This window comes from Alternaria rosae (assembly GCF_020736505.1).
Source record: "Alternaria rosae strain MPI-PUGE-AT-0040 chromosome Unknown BKA58scaffold_1, whole genome shotgun sequence".
NCBI classification, from domain to species: domain Eukaryota; kingdom Fungi; phylum Ascomycota; class Dothideomycetes; order Pleosporales; family Pleosporaceae; genus Alternaria; species Alternaria rosae.
This window is the reverse complement of record NW_025763570.1, coordinates 4,264,000-4,282,064: the sequence shown is the minus strand read 5'-3', so window position 1 is coordinate 4,282,064 and position 18,065 is coordinate 4,264,000. Positions and strand designations below refer to the sequence as shown.

The 18,065-nt window shown below is 51.5% G+C and overlaps 6 protein-coding genes across 6 annotated transcripts; 4 read left to right on the top strand and 2 right to left on the bottom strand.

Annotated features, from left to right (window-relative positions):
- Positions 1–1,308: 1,308 nt before the first annotated feature.
- Positions 1,309–1,557, top strand: BKA58DRAFT_434692 (uncharacterized protein; the record flags this gene model as incomplete). Its single annotated transcript, XM_046173283.1, has 2 exons — positions 1,309–1,371; positions 1,435–1,557. The coding sequence occupies 2 exons, from the start codon at positions 1,309–1,311 to the stop codon at positions 1,555–1,557; spliced, it is 186 nt and encodes a 61-aa protein (XP_046031818.1).
- Positions 1,558–2,507: 950 nt separating this feature from the next.
- BKA58DRAFT_447605 (uncharacterized protein) lies at positions 2,508–4,500 on the top strand (the record flags this gene model as incomplete). Its single annotated transcript, XM_046174240.1, has 3 exons — positions 2,508–2,657; positions 2,713–2,962; positions 3,200–4,500. 3 exons carry the CDS (start codon positions 2,508–2,510, stop codon positions 4,405–4,407), a joined length of 1,608 nt encoding a protein of 535 aa, XP_046031817.1. The 3' UTR covers positions 4,408–4,500.
- Positions 4,501–4,685: 185 nt separating this feature from the next.
- BKA58DRAFT_27109 (uncharacterized protein) lies at positions 4,686–6,412 on the bottom strand. Its single transcript, XM_046166799.1, has one exon. The coding sequence runs from the start codon at positions 6,224–6,226 to the stop codon at positions 4,778–4,780; it is 1,449 nt and encodes a 482-aa protein (XP_046031816.1). The 5' UTR covers positions 6,227–6,412; the 3' UTR covers positions 4,686–4,777.
- Positions 6,413–8,144: 1,732 nt separating this feature from the next.
- Positions 8,145–12,453, top strand: BKA58DRAFT_352205 (uncharacterized protein). Its single transcript, XM_046168565.1, has 9 exons — positions 8,145–9,275; positions 9,333–9,369; positions 9,471–9,572; positions 9,637–10,428; positions 10,491–10,772; positions 10,839–11,091; positions 11,147–11,382; positions 11,451–11,602; positions 11,665–12,453. The coding sequence occupies exons 1-9, from the start codon at positions 8,181–8,183 to the stop codon at positions 12,427–12,429; spliced, it is 3,714 nt and encodes a 1,237-aa protein (XP_046031815.1). The 5' UTR covers positions 8,145–8,180; the 3' UTR covers positions 12,430–12,453.
- Positions 12,454–14,055: 1,602 nt separating this feature from the next.
- BKA58DRAFT_374145 (replication factor A protein 3) lies at positions 14,056–14,873 on the top strand. Its single transcript, XM_046169296.1, has 3 exons — positions 14,056–14,437; positions 14,527–14,629; positions 14,678–14,873. The coding sequence occupies exons 1-3, from the start codon at positions 14,288–14,290 to the stop codon at positions 14,746–14,748; spliced, it is 324 nt and encodes a 107-aa protein (XP_046031814.1). The 5' UTR covers positions 14,056–14,287; the 3' UTR covers positions 14,749–14,873.
- BKA58DRAFT_464828 (uncharacterized protein) lies at positions 14,874–18,023 on the bottom strand. Its single transcript, XM_046174939.1, has 2 exons — positions 15,664–18,023; positions 14,874–15,611 (listed from the first exon to the last, which is right to left on the bottom strand). The coding sequence occupies exons 1-2, from the start codon at positions 17,908–17,910 to the stop codon at positions 15,009–15,011; spliced, it is 2,850 nt and encodes a 949-aa protein (XP_046031813.1). The 5' UTR covers positions 17,911–18,023; the 3' UTR covers positions 14,874–15,008.
- Positions 18,024–18,065: the final 42 nt, after the last annotated feature.

Here is an 18,065-nt window from a genome sequence, read left to right as displayed (position 1 = left end):
AGTTTCATAGAAATCACAGCCTCATATTGAACGTCGTCTGTCGTCCTCGCTGGCTGCGACAGCCTGTTGACAAGGACGTTGCGCGTCGCGGTTTCGGCATGATGACGTCGATGTGAAGCTACCAGGTGTGGGACCCTGGAGCGCAGAAGCTAGACCGTTCAGACGTTTTTGTTGCATTGACAAGGCACGCCGCTTAACGAGTCCAATGGACATGGGCATGCTGAAGCACCTCAAAGGAGGCAGTGAAATCGCGAAGTTTGCCTAGGTGGTGACGAAATTACCCCGGACGGCTGTCTTCGTGCACGCGGCACGTTTTGGCACCTGGGCAGTCACGGGCAACCACCACTCCCTTTACTTCCTATTCGACTTGACCCCGCAGCGAACACCAATGCAACGGCGTGATTATCCCTCTCTCGAAGATTTAGTCGACTGACACTATCTCCATCTCCATACAGAATTTCGTCCAAAGCCGACAAGTCACCCGATCCGGATTACTTGCTCCAGGATCTGCTTTGTTCGTCTACTTTCTTCAACGTGTTTTGATGAGTCTTGCTCTCGTAGAGTTACATCCGCTCTTCATGTCTTTCCATGCGTATGAGTCATGTTCTTCATCTTGAATTACGTTGGGTCCGTCCCGTGAATGGTGTCCATGTAAAGTCGCGCCCGTCGACTGCACTGCCTGCCGTCTTTATTGCACTTTAACAGTCTCGTATGCTTCTTTGCCGAAGGTAAAGCTATAACACCTTAGTGTCAGCTCACGATACATTCGTTGAATTGCTTCACATTGTCAGAGCAGGCGCGATGGGGAGGACTAAGCAAGAGCTTGGAAATCATAGGAACCCTTAGAGCATTCTCGAAGTCGCTCCTCGAGCGGGTCTGTATGGCAAATGAGGGAGTTTACAGCATGAATCCAGCACGATGGAGAATACGGCGACGGCTCTGGGCCGGCCTTTCCAAGAGCGATGCGTGGCAGGCCCATCGCAGTCTGGAAGGTGCAACCGCACAGTCGCCTCCTGTCGTGAGCACGTAAATCCTCCACTCGATGAGAATAACAGCCACTAGCGATCCAGAAGATTGTAAAAACCCAAGCCCAACAAGCTCACGGCGGGCGTGCTTGCTGTATGAGGTTTCCACGCTAGCTACCCGCATCCTGGAGAAGCAGTCGCACACAGTACATAATCCACCGTTCCTACTCCTTGCTGATTTCGCATCTTGCTTTCGATCACAGTCATCAACTGCTTCAAACTTCCCAACACAATCAGTACATTAGCCTCCATTACCTCCAGCAACCAAAACCGAGTCGCAACTATGAAGGCTACCACCATCATCGCCGCTCTTCTTTTCGGAGCCACCATGGCCGCCCCTGGAGCTGTAAGTTCTTCCTTTATGTACCGCCGTTTTGTCTGAGACTGTATTGATCATCACTTCCCAAAGTTCTCGCTCAAGCGCTCCTTCATCGAGGCCGACACTAGCGTCGATAGCGGCAATGCCGCAGACGCCGGTACTCTCACAGCCTGTGTCGAGTGTCCATGCAACGTAGACTCTCTCCTCTGCTAGCTATCGCAGAACAAACGATACTGTACCTGGCTGATAAGTATGCGTCTAGGGTTTCTTCGGTGGCTGCACATGTGTCATCAACGGCTGCTGTCTCAAGAAGAACTGCACTTGGCCTCGTGCTTAGGGGGCTCAAACACCACACGACCGGGATGGACTTGCACCAAGTGAGGGTTTCTTGTGTTCAAGTATGTGAATGGACAAGGAATGGGTGTATAACTTGACGGCAAACGACAGCATTCAGGAATTGTATGTAATTGTCTCAGATTCATGGCTAGGTAGTGACAATGCTTGAGACCCAATCATGAAGATCGTTCTACATTTGGTGTACACTCGTCTCGTAACCATGGGGTGATGCAAATAGCAGTAACCACCAAAGAATTCAAGACGAAATGCTGCCTGACGCCATCGTGAAAAGAAGTGACAGCTAGCGAAGCATTTTATACGCTATTCCTCACTCTTATCTTTCCGCTGAGCCTCCACTGCGCTCTACCCGATGATGAGACTACTTCGAATAGTTCCTAGCAACACCTCGAGAATAACGACTGATTCATCTGCATTATTGCTTACCATGGTCGACACTGTTTTCGCGCAGGATGCGGCTCGTGGGCGAAGGCAATCATCGTTATCATTCGTCTCGAGCTTCCGGCATACTATGTAGCAAAGTTCGTGCACTGAGGTTTACGGAAGTCGTGGTGAACTCGGGACGAAGTCGATAAGCTGTCTCGAATACTTGATTCTTGTCGCCGATTTCTCGCGGTGAAGCTGGAAAATTGTCTCACATACTCTGCCCTTCACTTTGTTCGACTCTTGTCGCAGCTTTGTCGTGGTGAACACGGTGAACTGTCTCGCATACTCTACGATTTCACTTCCTTAAATCCTCGTTGCAGCTTTGAAAAATTCCTCTCACCGACCGCGCAACAATTTATGACCCAGCCAGTGCAATGCCCACAATGAACGCCCCGACACTCCCCGTTGATCCGCAATGGTTTGCGCAGACTCTCACACCCTACCTGCGCTACGCTTTCAAGCACGTGCTGCATGGCGATCTCGACATCGCGGCATACGTACAACGAGCGCTCGATTTCTCTAGCTACCAGCCCGTAAGTTCCCTCATTTGTTTACTGTGACCGCCGCCGGGGTGCTGATCTGTTTCAGAAATCCTCTATGGACGGCGACGATCTTCTCTTTGAGCGCATCTTCTTCGCGATTGAACGTAGGCATCGAGGTCTCCCAGCCGAGCTCAATGGACTCACGGATAACCTGCAGCCTCTGGCGAGGTTTCTCATCCGGCGGGCGCAGCTAAAGGGACCCTACGACTTGCTGCATCGCCACACCCAGCCTAGTGAAGCATGGAAGAAGTACGAGAGTGTACGGCTCATGCAGATTGCGGTCAAAAACACCAGAGGTATGTACGTGCTTTCACCAGATCTGCTACCACACAGTCGCAAGCACAACGCTCTGCACCCCCTTAAAGCCCTACATCCCACCTTCACTGTTCACAATCCTGCTCGATAACCTCGGTAATATCGTATATACATTCTCGCCTCCTCTACGCTGTCCAGATTTCAACTGCTACATAGGCTGTACACTCTCTTCCGCATCGGAACTTTTGCTTACTTGTGGATACTTACACGCATATCAGTGCCAAACTATTCCCTTTCATCTGTGGATAATCAACCTGGAACTTCAACTTTCACGATGACGACAAGACCACCCACAGACCACGATATTGACCCTCGTTTGCTCTACGCAAAGCCCGGCGACTTCACTGAGCCTGGGCTCTCGGGAACCTTGACCATTCCTGAGTTGCAGCACTATCGACGTCGAAACCAAGAAATTGAGGCATTCTGGGCAAGAAGACAGGGTCAGCTGTTAAATCAGCAGCCAGGACTTGGACTACAACACCCATCACTGAGCTCTCAAGGTTTCCTACAAGGCCTTCAACATGACACGATGTCGCCAATCTGGCAGAGACAGTTCAATGATACTATGAACGACCCAGGGTTGCCGTACGCACCACATCCGACACTTCAGCAGCATCTTACTCCGAATTACGTGCAGCAGGTCGGACAGCAACAGAGTGCAGTGCCATCCCTGCTTCCATCGCCGACACCGACTCCTACGGCGCAGATATATACACCGGCTCAGTCCATCCAGCAGTACTCCCCACTATTGGGCTCTTACCAATCGACAGGCCATCCATCTTTAGCACCGACGCAGTGCCTCCAGCCACGCCAGGCGCCCACGGCGCCAGGGCTCAAAATTAAGCAACATAGTTTTCCTGTTCCGCCTCGGTCGCAGCCTGCGCAGTCTGTGAGTACCTCCACCCGTCGTTCCAATGCTCAGTCTGGCCTCCCGACTCTCACTAGACCTGCCGGCATCTCCAAGTCCGTTCCCCAACCCCCCACAACTGCTGCCACACCGGACTGGACCGACCCAGCTCAGCTTGCAGCTAGTATGCCGGCCTTCAAAAGTCTCCTGAAAGAAGAGAAGGTAGCCAAAATTCTGGAGATCAACAGAGCAATGAAGACCAAAAACCCTACTACGCTCACGTCGATAGAGCAGTTCGTCCTCGACCAGAATGTCGCTAAAGAAGACGTCACTACAGTGAGACTAGCAGGGACCGGTGGTAACATGGTGAAGCCACCAGGTCAACAAGCGATAACTGTTCCAGCGCCGGGCTATCCGACCCATCCGGGGGTACATACAACTCCACCCGGTATCGGAGCCTTCGCGCATCATCCGGGGTATTCGAACATCACGAGTTCGTTCCCTCAGCCATCCTATAAGCCACCAACGAAACCCGCACCGGTTGGCAAGCGGGGGAAGAAGAAGGAGAAGAAAAAGTGAGACAAGTTGGAACAGCACGCGAGCTGAACGGGCTATTAGGATACTGATGTTTGTTCCCTGAATCATTTTGTCACTTGATCAAGGAGAAGACTGAACACCCTGCAGCCTACATTAACCCTGGGTTTTCCAATTTACCCGCTCTATCCCAATGTAGTCTGCATACCTATTTAGCGTTTTCCTTGTATTAGGCGCTCTTTTAGTGCTTAGTTCTGTGGCTGTAGGTCTCCGGATTGTGATGGGCGAATCCAGAGTGGATGACTGTTGGCTTGGGCACGCTTCCACGCAAAGTATAGCTAAGCAAGGTTGATGAAGCAAATTACAGAATGTATTACTGACTGCGATAATGAATGTACCCATTCGTACGTCGCAGCTACCTAGCATAAGCCCTCAATTCAGGCTCACCGTACACCTTCTGCGGGTAGATCAGCAGTGCTGCACCGGCGATAGGAATGAGACCTTCAGTAGCCAATACATCATCAAGTTCGAGGCCAGGAGCGGCATAGGTACTGCAAACGCTCTTGACATCAATGCGACCTACGTTGCCTGGTCCTTCGTTTTGAAGCGCATCAACAATGAGCGCGTAAGTCAGCGGGTTGAACAGAACGCCGGCATGGCCGTAGACGGACCCTCCTAGCTGACCAAAGCACACCTTCTGTACCTCGTTGTTGGAGACGCCAACATTGCGCGCGTCATTGATGAACGCAGAGGCAATGGTGCCTTGTTGAGGCTCGACAACCTCATCAAAGAGGCCAGAGTAAAAGGTTGTAGTAGGCACGTATGCGCTATCGCCTCCATTCCGCCTGAGCGACGCGACAAAGTCGGACGTAGCTTCTTGCTGAATAACAGAAGGGTCGCAGGGAAGGAGCGCGATATCGCTGTTCGGTGTGAGGCAGAGAGCGTTGGCGAGAACAGTACCCTTGAAGTCTGGGGACACGGGCAGGAAGTCTTTGACGACCTTACGGGTTGATGGCCAGTATTTGAGCACCCACTGTGTATCCAGACCACCCTGAGACCAAGATATGACGGCTATGTTTTCCTTGTTCGTGCGTGAGACGGCACTGATGTAGTTGATGGCGTAGGCAATGTATTCAGAGTTGGTTTGTGCGTCCGCAAGCATAGCGTCGGGTATGTTGAGCCATACAGGGTCAGCATAGCTCTTGCCTGTCAACAACTTCCTGAGGTTGTTGGCAAAGTTTGTGCCTCCATAAGAACCAGTTCCGGGTACAAAGATCACAGGGCGTTTCGCGCCGTAGGTGAAGCTAGGTGGGATGAAGAGTGCTTTTCGGAGCGCAGACTCGGAGAGTGTGTATGGAGCATCAGCAGCATCCTTCTTGGGATAGATACCGATGGTTGCTGGGTTGTTGTTGTTGATGCTGTTCTCGCCGAAGGGCAGACCACCGGTGAAAGCGGCCTTTAGCGTGTCGTCAAGGACTAGGCCACCGGCTATCTGGGTCGCAACAGCGGCGAAAAAGTCCGTTCGCGTGGTCGGGCTCGCCCAGATTTGAGAATGCCTTGCGACTGCCTCTTCGATGTTCGTTGGTCGCGAGGTAGGCTGGAGTTGTTGAAGGATGTCGAGCACCTTCGGAGCATCGCCATCCTTGACTGCTTGGTCACATTGGCCGAGAAGCCCACCAACAAGGGAGGTTAAACCAGATGTGAGTTTACTGAGCAATTGACGCTCATCCAGACCCTGGACTGCGTCAACAGCCGGTGCTGGTGCTGCGATCGGTGCAGGTGCCGCAGCTGGAGATGGTGCCGGTGCTGCGAGCGACGCAGGAAGAACGCTCAGAAGAGCTAGCGATTGGACGGAGAGACGCATATTGACAGTTGCTGAACTTTTGGTACAAGAAGAAAGCACAACCAAAAGATGAGGAGATGCAGGGCCCTGGTCGATCAAGATAAGCAAGCGTATGACCCTTCTTTAACCATTCTTACAACGCGAGTCGTGAAGCTCAAGATCGTCATCCTGTCCAAACGTTGCATCGTAGTCTGCCACGAAATGTTTACATTGTCACCTCTCTAGCATCGCCGACCAGGTGGAACAGTCGCGGAAGCGCATCTTGGTATATATCGATCTGCATAGGCCTTGTAGATCTTGCACTACGTAAGTCATTAGCGTAAGGGACGGGCTATGATCATGGTCGCTCCCCTGAGTAGATCAAGAGCTACTTTACTTGATTTAGTTCGAAAACTATTGAATGCGGCAGTCGTGCGCCACTGACATCGCAAATCCACTTTCCGCTTGGGTTCGGATTGACACATGGCTTTGGCGCATTCGGCACTCGATCCACGCGAACCTTCTGCACGTTTCAGAGATGCGTTGTATAGTGGTGATGGTTGAGCAAGGAATGCATGAACATTGGCCGATGAAGAATGCGTGGAGAGAAGAGGAGTTGTGTCCATAGCCAAGTGAACGGAGTGAGTTGTGGAGATGCGATTGGCCGAGTCTTGTCAGCACACCTGGGCAACGACCTGGGTAGTCTCTTAACCTGACCACGCTCGACCTCGGCTCAGCATCTCGCCAAGTCATCGGCGATGAAGCTTGCGCGCTACGGAGACATACACATGCAATCTTCTCAGAGATGAGGGATTCTATCCGCCAGATGATTCTTTTTGACGTTGATAAAATGTCCGCGGGCCCACATTTCGCACATCAAAGCGCGGCCCAAACACCCGGTCCGTCTTGCGGAAATAATTCCCGTGCTTCTTCTTTTCCAGCCCGCACAATCTCTCCGCTCGGTTCCTGACCACCAAAAATACGTTTAAGGCGTATGCTAGCGTTTTACACAACAACGAGAAGCTTGCTGTTCTTTTCAAGACTTCTAGTCCCAGCTAATGCGTAGCTAGTAGCACTACTACTGCGTCAACATCTGGGAACTTACTGAACCGCATACTATCACCTCTACCCCGCGACAGATCCAAGCATCTGGTCTCGACTCTCTTGTTTTCTCTCTTTCCCCCTCACCTCTGCGCGTTCCGTGGTGATTGATTTGACAAACTGCTCGGAGTCGTAGGAGCCGTGGAGGGTGACCGAGTTCCCTCGGCTTGTCTAGATGTGTATACTAACGATGCCACAGCGAGAGTTTATCTCATGAGCTGTCTGTGTGGCCATTTCTGCGGGTTCATTCCATGTCAGCTCACAGGAACCATCAGCCAAGGCAGCAGAAATGGTGGTCGTTTGTGGATCGTGGAACACAGCAATCTGCATCCACGTTCTGCGCTGCGCACATCATTCCGTGTAGGTGCTAAAGACGTGTGACGTCATTATCAACTAGCTTGATCCACAGTCGTTCCAGGACACATGCGACGTCAATGCCAGCCCTGGAGCGCTTTATCTTCTAGACGACACTGCGCTCGCCCTATGCGTTTCTATCGCGCGTATGCGATTGATGTCGTTTTTTTTTTTACACTTTGTATAAGTCTGTCGCGATGCTATCTGAATGATGCCTACCGGCTTGAAGAAGCTATGAATCAGCGCGCCGGAGAACGGCGCGACGGAAGACAATGTCTTCAAGCAGTATGCGATGTATCGGAGACATGCTAATCATAATGTGCCTGCCAATCATTCTCTGATCGTCGCAGTGTTGGTAGTCACGTCCACAGGAACCGTGGCTACTACGCTCAAAGCGTCTTCTATGGCCCAGGCACAGACTCATCGCGACCTTTCACGTTGCACGCCGCACATTGACCCTACGAACGCACGCCCTTCCTATCCCTAATGTACTTTGCTTTATCATCGTGCACGGTCGACACTATCTTCTACCTGGACCCTAATGAGCAGCTCGTTCTTTCAGTTACCGCTGCCTACAGCTCCTTCTACCCTACATCAGGCCCAACGGCAAGATGAGGCTCTTGACGTCCTCAACATATGCACCCTTCCGCAGCTATTGGATCTCGATGACAGACCCACCTTCGTGCTCAACATGGACGAATATTCGAAGGGATGCCGAAATCCGATACGACCGATTATTTGTAATGCGGCACTCCGAGAGCAACATCAACTATTGGAGAAGGTAATTGGCACCGCGTCCAGCAAACGCGATTCCGCGGATGGGGGAGCAACACATGACGAGTTTCGAATATGGGCGACAATCATCAGCAGATTCAACGACTCCCGGGATATATTTCCCATCACCATTGAGTTCGAGAGCTTGTTATGGTTTGGTGTCTCGATTTATCCAAATTGGCGACTAATCAGCGCACACAAGCTTTTCCGGAATGAAGATGTCCCTGAAGGGGGCCCGCTGTGTGCATCAGCACCGCAACTCGAGAAAGATGGACACAGCGATCTCACCGTCGACGCAGCGAAGAGTTTAGCTTCTGCAGAGGCGATACCGACGCGAGAGATCATTGAAAATGTTCAACAACCCAAATTCCCGTCTGTTTCCCTCGGCCAGGACCTTGACAAAAACGGCTCCTCGAGTATCTCAGCTATCACGTTATCCACACCTGACTCGTCTGTACCCGACTGGACAGTACCGCACCCCAGAGGTGTTCTCTCAGATCATTTACAGTTTATAAGGGGCATCGACTGGGCAAATACACCATTGGGAGCTATGAATAGATGGTCGATCCAGTTCCGAGAGATCATCTGTTTGGTCATGCGCAATCCACACCCATCTTCTGTCTTTTGGGGCGAGGACTTGACCATGCTCTACAATGAGGCTTACCGAGACGACGTGACCGGCGACAAACATCCAGCTTTGATGGGAACAGGTTTCTCGGGCCCCTTCGGTGAAATGTGGCATGCAGTTGGTCCGGTAATTCGCGAATGTGCCCGAACGGGTCATGCGCAGCTGAACCACAACCAGCCGCTACCCATCATGCGTTACGGCTACATGGAAGAGTCTTTCTTTACTTGGTCTTTTGTCAGTATTGGAACCCTCGATTCGCACAGTGAGTACACACCACTCACATGATGATAGGTTCCAGTCTTTGGTGGTACTGAGCGCGTCTTGGGGTGTAAGTAACAGTGCGAAGCGTTGATGTACCGCTCACCGTAGCGAAACCGAGTGGGCCTGAGTTGCAGATATTGGAACTACTGACTGAGATGCGAATTGTAGTCTATCTCAACGCCTTTGATACCACAGTTGAGTCAATCAGCAGTAGAAGAATGTGGTTATTGCGATATCTAGGGGAGTGTATGAACGCCACACGTACGGTTAGTAAGTGTACATGCACGATCTTCAAGTGAGACTGACGCTGACCGCGCATCTATCCTCGTCGTAGAAGAATTCTGGATAAGAGTGCTGGAAGGCCTGAATCACAACGAATACGACGTACCCTTTGCGCTCTTATATACCGTTACCGAGGCGGATGACATTGAGAGTGGCTCCTCGCATTCAGATGCAACGCCAACGTCTGTCAAGTCATGCGTCTTCGAAGGATCTATCGGCGTGCCGAGAGGGCATGCAGTGTCACCCGATAAATTCAGCTTCAAGAACCATGACGGCATCTTAACGCCCGCCTTTCGAGAAGCTACGCAGACCCTGGAGCCCAGCATGCTGAGCATCAAAGACCGCACGCTTCCACAACCACTGTTAGACATCATCGAATGGCGCGGCTACAAAGATCCTTGTAGAGAGGCAATGGTTCTACCTCTAAGACCAACGAATGCAGACAAAGTGTGTGCCTTATTACTGTTAGGTATCAATCCACGAAGAGCATATGATCATGAGTACAGGTCTTTCATGGCCATGCTCAATAGACAGATCGCCACATCGTTGGCGTCAGTACTACTTTTCGAAGGTGAAGTGCGGCAAAGCAAAGAAGTCGCAGAGATGGCTACTCTGCAAAGAGAACAGATGTCTCGACAGCTCCAACTCCAGACCGGACGAATGCGACGAATGACCGAGCTATCGCCCATGGGCATGTTTCTATTCAACCCTGGTGGACTTTTATTGGAGGCGAACGAGAAATACTACGAGATGACAGGTGTCTCATCTACAGGAGCCAAACTCCCTTGGAGTATCGACATGATGGTGGGCGAGAGTAAACAAGTCGCACAAGACATGTGGAACTGTACGCGATATTGTCATGCCAATCACATGTTGCAAGCGCTAATCACGAAATTTAATATCCAGATATGATCACTCACCATAAGCCAGCAAGTCGTGAGCTACAATTCGCCAATTCGACAATGCAGCCCAAAGACATCGACGGTATACCAATCGAGTATTGGGTCCTATCAGCTAGTCAGCCAGAGCTAAGCCCCGATGGTGCACTCATCAGTATCATGGGCTCACTCACAGACATTTCGCATTTGAAGTGGGCGCAGGACCTGCAAGAACGAAGATTGCGAGAGGCAGAAGAGGCGAAGCGTCAACAGAACGAATTCATCGACATCACGTCGCACGAGATGAGAAGTAGCGATACCCCTCCCTATACACACTGCATCCAAAACGTCTACTGACGCATTTATCAATATCTAGACCCGCTTTCTGCGATTCTTATATGTGCCGACGACATCAAAGATACTCTGACGCAGTATGAGTTCTCATGCAGTAGCGATCGAAAGATGGCCCAGGACTGCATCGAGGCCGCTGAAAACATAGCTCTTTGTGTCCAGCATCAAAAGTCCATCGTCGACGATATTCTCACGGTCTCGAAGCTGGACTCCAATCTTCTCCGGATCACTCCTATTCCAGCGCAACCCATCATCGTTGTACAGCGGTCCATGGCAATGTTGGCGCCCTATAACCGCATATATACGGGAGTTGGGCTAACATTACACTAAAAGGTTCCGTCCTGAAGTACAAGCCAGGAACATCGATTTCAAGTTCGTTCCGCATAAAAGTATCCGAGACCTCAATATTGACTGGGTCATTCTTGATCCAAGCCGACTCCTACAGATCATCATCAATCTTATCACCAATGCTATCAAGTTCACAATGGATTCACCAGTTCGCTCGATCAAAGTCCACGTCTGTGCTCATGCGGAATCGCCAGACTTTGGCGTACCAGAAGGATTTCAATGTGCGTATTAAGATGCATGAGTTGGAAATCATGAAGGCGAAGCGCTAACTCCATGCCTCTGCCATAAGTTGTTCCGCAAAGACAAATCGTGAATCAGTTTGGAAACAGCGAGGGTTGGGGTTCAGGTTCGTTCGTTTACCTTCGGTTCAACGTCCAGGATACCGGATGTGGACTCTCTCGTCAACAAATATCACTGCTCTTTGAGAAATTTGCGCAAGCTGTGAGTAAAGACCAACTTCGCGTCATTATCCACAATAGGCTGACAAAACCCTCAACATAAAGTCACCACGAACGCACATGCAGTACGGCGGTAGCGGTCTCGGGCTCTTTATTTCACGTCAACTTGCCGAACTTCACGGCGGTCAAATTGGTGTCTCATCGCAAGCCGGTGTTGGCAGTACTTTCGGATTTTACTTGAAATGCAAACGCATGATTACCCCCAAACCTACCACCTCACGTGACACAGTCAGGCACGCTTTGGAGGCCGAACACGCAGCGTCATCACACAAAATCAATACCGCATCCGTAACTCAGACCTCTACCGCGCAAACGACCACCACTAAGGAAGTTGAAAGCCCCGTACCAGCTGTTATACCCCAACCCATGGACGACAAGAAAGACGGAGTGAAAGACGATCGACTGCACGTTCTTGTCGTTGAAGACAACCTAGTCAACCAAAAGGTACTTGTGAAACAGCTCACGAAAGCTGGCTGCGTCACCCATACTGCCGACGACGGCGTCTGGGCATTGAAGCAGCTCGCGAGAACGAGATTTTGCGTCGCTGATGGCATACCACTCACTATCGTTCTCATGGACTGTGAAATGCCGGAGATGGACGGCCTCACCTGCTGCAGGAAGATACGAGAGATGGAGCAACGGAAAGAGATTACGAGACATGTGCCAATCATCGCGGTCACGGCGAACATTCGAGGAGGACAGATGGATGACGCAAAGGAAGCGGGTATGGATGATGTCGTTGGGAAGCCGTTCAGAATTCCGGATTTGTTAGCGAAGATGAAGGCTTTGTTGAAGAAGCTAGAGGACTAGAAACAGAGATGCATCTTCCCTAATACACAGATTATTGACGCATACGTGGTCCTGGACAATCATTGTCACCGTTCGTCGAAAAATGCATGATATGCCGAGGCCACATACACTGCCCATGTTGTCTTCGTCGTAAGACTTCGGTCGAGGTCGTCCAAAGATGCTTTACGTGTGCAAATACCCCGAGAGACTCGATCACGCATCTGCTGTCATAGCCTCGAATCGTTCTTCTTTTCATGTCATGTAATCCCGCATCACCAATGATGCGTTTCCAAGAGCTTCTCGTAGACATTTCCAAGAGACAGCTGGGTAAACTTCATGCGCCTGGACTCCCCAGACGCAGATACAGCGAACATAATCCGTAAACCCATCCAATTTTGGATATTCAGGCCAAACACAGAAATACTTCCAACTGCTTGAAAATTCGGTCGACGAACTCACAAGTTCGCCGTCATGAACGGAGAGAAGAAGAAGAGGTTTGAAGATGGGGGAGGAAGTTTATATGCAACAAGAGGCCCGCTAAAATGGCGCTAGTCAAACATAATGGGACAGACAAGATGGTATTGAAAAGGTGGCCAGGTGACGTAGCAAGCTGACGATGCAATGAACGTCACCAGCTGATAAGCAGCATATAGTGTTAGTTGAGTACCAAGGGAACAACATCATGACAGAAGGGAAGAAGAAAATGCAGCGTGGCAGTCTCAGACACCCATCATCAACTTGCCGTCCTGTTCTTGAAACTAGGGCTCACTTCCTAAACCTGATCTTGTCGAGAGACTCTTGCCAAGGGCTGACCGTCGTCGTTCCAGCTGGCTGCTCGCTGTAGAACTCGGCTTTTGCACGTGTCAATACCAGCTCCCTCAAGTGTGCTCTCATGCCCTTAAGGACGGAGTTATTCTCTTCCTTTAATCTCTGCAGTGATATCTACATCGCCAGCTGCAGCATCGATAGCCCGGCCAGAGCGATACTTGTTGTCGGGATCGTTTTGCAGGCGGGTGGGTTCGCTCATGCCCAGAAAAAAAGCTGCTTGTACAGGCAACCTCCAGTTATGTGTGAAGAAGGAAAATGTTTCCCGTTGTTGTTTTTCACATATTCCGTCCGGCCCGCTCGATATGAACGCACCAAAGACGTCTTCGTAGAAACTCTAATACTACTATCCGTATGCATTGCCATGTTTCGAAGACTCGGATTTGATCAACCTGAAAGTGTCTACACCAGAGGTAGGACTGGCTATCAAGCACGCCAATTCGCTAATGACTAAGACGGCTGCACAGGTGATAGTATTTTGGGTTATTACCAAAGGGTAAATGAAGCGGTACAACGATAGATCAAGTGTTCAAGCTGATCTGAACACGTAGGGGTGCCAACAAGTCACCGAACTCAGGTTCTACGTGACTTTGGAGCGATTCCGAAGTCGAAGACAACGATCTGCGTCTCGCGGAATCGCATTGCTATGTTATTGTGAGCGGCAATCGGCGGCAGTAACGTACCGACTCCGCGCGGTTAAGGCAGCGTAAAAAGTCTACGAATATCATCTCAGCGAGCATATTGATATTCGCGGATGGCAGGGTTGACGGCGTTCGCTGACTGAAAAGCTCAAGTACAAAGGCTTCGTCTCTCGCCAGACGAGAAACAGCCAGGAGCTCAAGCGCCATCACGTGCTAGCGCACCACGCTAACGCACGCGACGCGTCAAACCTTCCTTCATCTCCACCTTGCCGTCCTGACCACACTACACCTCAATACGCAGCACCGTTCCCGCCTACCACCCACAATCACCCATCAGAACCACAGGACATTGAAGCCATACCCGGCGCTCTCAAAGTTTCTCCGCAGAAGATCCTTCGAAAACTAGCTTCACAATGGACCACCCTCAAACCCCCCGCATCCTCGCCCCACACCTGTCAAACTTCCAACACCGCATCGTGCGCATGCTAGGCAAAGTCGTACAACTACGCGGCGAGACAGCAGTCATTGATGCAGGAGGCAATGTTGATGTCATCCTGAACAGGGTGAGTAATTTCGTCTCCGTTTTTGCACTGTCCAAGCACACTGATGCAAAGAAGTAAAAGACGGTCACAAGCTAACATGAACGAATTAGGATTCACACCTGGCCGTCGGTCACGCAGTAGAGATCATTGGCAAGGTGGACCAGAATCTACATGTCAAGGTGCAAGCTGCTACGGACTTTGGGACGAACATTGGTATGTGCCATCCCTCACAGACCGGGAGTCATGCTAACGTGAGAGCAGACTTCAATGCCGCAAATGCTGTTGTAGATGCTACACATCGGTACAAGGAGATCTTCTACGACGACAACTAAACATCCACTGTCAAGAAGCATTTGGGGAGGGAATCGGTGGATCACCCGTGACGATGCATTCGCAAGTGGAGAAAGGTCATGATTAGATGTCATACACATATCTGCAAACCAATCGTATAAAGACAATGCGCTATATGTTCTACGCCCATAGTATGGTATCTCCCGCCACAGAACTGAAGCGCCTCGTGAACGCCAACCCATTCCAGATAACTTCCGCATGTTCATACAGTTACACTAAACATTGCCGTCTTTCCCGGTGCTCAGAGCTTACTTCGCACTCCCTCGAGTCTAAACTTAACATCTTTGAGCTGTTTCCCAGTTGGCTTCCACGCCTCAAACATGCCCAGCAACTTCTCAACCTCATCTCCAAGTTCTTTTTTGACGAAATCTTCTTCTAGCAACCCTCTCATTGCCCACGGTAAGAAGTAAGGGTTCGGGTTTGTTGTGGTGGCAGATGGCTCGTAGTGATTCACCCGGAGCTTGAATACGTCCTCCTTCTTACTGTTATTTGCGAGCTTCTCACCAATGATGGGGATGTTGATGCCCTGGAAACTGCCCGCGGTGTTTGGTCGCTCTTTAGTCGTTGTCGGTGTCGGTAGGGATGTTGTTTCAAGGACGTGTTGGACGGCTAGGGAATAGATGGCAGGGTCTTCGTATACGCGAGAGTGGCCTTCGCCGCCATATAGGGAGCCTGCGAGGGCGGGGGAGAGTTCGCGAATGAGGCCGTGATCGGGGAGACCCAGATTGCGTAGCTTCAGCGCGAAGCCAACAAGGTGGGTTAGGAAGTCGGGCGCATGGATGCGGCCATCGACGAAGACGGCGCGGTATATGTAAGGGTGCGAGAGCGTAGAGAAGGTCGATGACTGGTATATGTTAGTGAGTGCAAAAGGGTCTTTTCGAGAAGAGTCTGCGTACTTCGAGAGATACCAGCTGGTCGTCGATACTACCAACGTACAGTATCCGCACGCCGAAACGAAGAACTTCGTCTAGAGCCGCGAGATACATCTGGCTAACAAGACTCTTAGGGTTGGAGAACTCAAACAACTCGGCAGCAGTAGGGCCAAAGTACTTCGTCTTGTACTCAATGAACGGGCCCATGTTGACACCAGCCATGGCGCATACTCCGATCCTCGTTGCGTTGACACACCCAAACTGTATGAGCTTCGCGACAAGCATCATAGCTACCGGCACACCCTGTGAATGACAAGCGACCAAGATGAAGTCGGCTTGCTTCAGGTGATCAATCCAGTTGAGCAACAATTTCCACAGGGAGTTGACGCGCTCAGCAATGAAGCCCTCTCCTTCTAACGCTATCTGCTCAATCTCTGGACTGTATCCCCGCGCTTCGGTCCAATCCTTGATCGCTGCTGCCGCTGCATTCGCGAAGCGAATTGATGTACCCGTTGGTTGCCCTAGCACCTTTTGGATGATGGGTGCAGGAAAGAAGCCGTGTACGCCAATCGCTACAGCCTTCCTGATCTTCGGCGGTGCCGGGTTGATATGTAGGTGAGGCGTCGCAGGTTCGCCTCCGAGAAAGTATCGACGGATCTGCTTCCAGAAATTTGGTTGCTGGACCATTTGATAGGTAGTCCTGAATTCTGGCAGCAGGAGGTTTGGCGGCCCTTGCTTGGCCTTCGCTGCCTGCTTCAGCGCTTGCTTAGCAGCAGGTCCTGTCTCGGGTTTGTTCTCGGATTTCGTCTCAGCTTTCGTCTCGGGTTTCGTAGGCTCGAGCACTGGCGAGGCTTTCGTCGGCGTAGCGGGCTTACTTGACGTGGGAGTATCTGCTTGCGTATCTTTAGAGGGAGGCTTGGTCTTCGGTCGTCCTCGCAAGGATGCAAATGATTTCTTGGTAACTGGCTCATCTTTCGGTGGCTGTTGCGGTTCTTTAGGCGTCTCCGTGTCTGTCTTGGGCTGCTCTTGCTCGTTGAACTGCGCTGCTTCTGGGTTCGATTGTGAAGGGGTATCTAACACCGCCACTTCGCCCACATGTTTCTGTGGTCCAGCCTCGCCTGGCTTCTTTTCGTCTTCCGGTTTTCCCCTATACCAGAACGCCCATGCCGAGGTTTTTGAGGATCCCGTAGTGCTCTTCTGAAGAGTTTCAATAGGCGCATCCGAGGCTGTTGATGCTGGTATCTCTTGAGGGACGGTAGGTTCGGGTTCGGCAGGTGCTTCGGGGAGAGTCTGGGGTTCGATATCGACTTTGGCTGAGCCGTTATCCTCAGTGGGAGGCTCGACTGGAGGTGGATTCGCTTGTGCGTTCTGCGCACTACTCCACGTCCAAAACCATGAGCCAGATGCAGCTCTCGCCAGGACTTTAGCAGTTGTAGATGTTATAGCCTTCGTCTCTGCATCTGGACGAGATGCTGACTCTGTTGGCGTATCCTTCCCACCTGCATCTAGGACCTGATCGGCATTGGGCTGGATAGGGCCAGCATCTAGTCCCTTCGTTTGCGCATCTGGCTCTTCTGAGGGCGTCGGTCCAGGGAGTGGCGTGGTGGAAGCCTCGTCAACGCTTGAGTGTGCCTCGCTTTTGACCTTGCCTGAGTCCGCGTACCCGTCAGGGCGTGACCACCAAGACTTCCATCCCCATGCGCTAGCAGCTGCATCCACTTGTGATTTTGGCGGTTCGGGGGGCAATGGAGGTTCGGTAATTTGGCGCGCTGGTGTCTCTTCAACGTCTTGTGGCTGTGGCTTCGGCTTTGGAGCTTCGTCGAGGAGGCCGTCTGAGGATACGTTGACCTGCGTTATGGAGGCGGGTATGGCATCGCCCTTGCTCGACTTCCGCTTAGTGAGAAACTTCTTGGGTGACTCGTCTCTCGGCTTCTTCGCTTCCTCGTCGGGTAGTTCGCCTGTCGCACCCCCGCTGACTCCGATGCTTTCCTTCGCGGTCTTGACTATCGCAGGCGCCTTCGACCGCCAACTGCCCGTGCCTGAAAGCCACCTCTTGCCTCTCGGTGTTTGTGTGCCGGAAGCTGTCGGTGTTGTGGCCCCAGGTGACGATGTTGAGGCTGCTACCGACTGGTCCGGGGGTGCATCTGGCAGGATGTCACTACTGCTGGGAGTAGTGTCGGTCGTACTTGCATCTTGTGGGACTGCTGGGGCCTTGGTGGATGCGTCGGAGGGAGCCTCGGTGTTTGGCTTGGACTTCTTGCGTGGGTTCATTCCGGCAGGGAGGGTGAAGGAGCTGAGAAGGCGATGCGACCGCTGGAGCAAGCATCAGCACGGGCAAGACACGTGAAGTTGGCAGCATACCTTCATCCCGAGGTGGACCAGGCGCGTCGGTGCTGGCTGCAATGACGCATGTGGGCCAATCCCGT

Excerpts from the sequence above, each read along its gene's own strand:
- BKA58DRAFT_352205 (XM_046168565.1), top strand. The coding sequence starts at position 8,181 with ATGAGCAGCTCGTTCTTTCAGTTACCGCTGCCTACAGCTCCTTCTACC. Across the intron at positions 11,092-11,146 it reads GTACAGCGGTCCATGGCAAT|GTTCCGTCCTGAAGTACAAG; the intron begins GTTGGCGCCCTA and ends TTACACTAAAAG. Across the intron at positions 11,603-11,664 it reads TTGAGAAATTTGCGCAAGCT|TCACCACGAACGCACATGCA; the intron begins GTGAGTAAAGAC and ends CTCAACATAAAG.
- BKA58DRAFT_374145 (XM_046169296.1), top strand. The coding sequence starts at position 14,288 with ATGGACCACCCTCAAACCCCCCGCATCCTCGCCCCACACCTGTCAAAC. Across the intron at positions 14,438-14,526 it reads TTGATGTCATCCTGAACAGG|GATTCACACCTGGCCGTCGG; the intron begins GTGAGTAATTTC and ends TGAACGAATTAG. Across the intron at positions 14,630-14,677 it reads GGACTTTGGGACGAACATTG|ACTTCAATGCCGCAAATGCT; the intron begins GTATGTGCCATC and ends ACGTGAGAGCAG.
- BKA58DRAFT_27109 (XM_046166799.1), bottom strand. The coding sequence starts at position 6,226 with ATGCGTCTCTCCGTCCAATCGCTAGCTCTTCTGAGCGTTCTTCCTGCG.
- BKA58DRAFT_464828 (XM_046174939.1), bottom strand. The coding sequence starts at position 17,910 with ATGAACCCACGCAAGAAGTCCAAGCCAAACACCGAGGCTCCCTCCGAC. Across the intron at positions 15,612-15,663 it reads ACCAGCTGGTATCTCTCGAA|TCATCGACCTTCTCTACGCT; the intron begins GTACGCAGACTC and ends AACATATACCAG.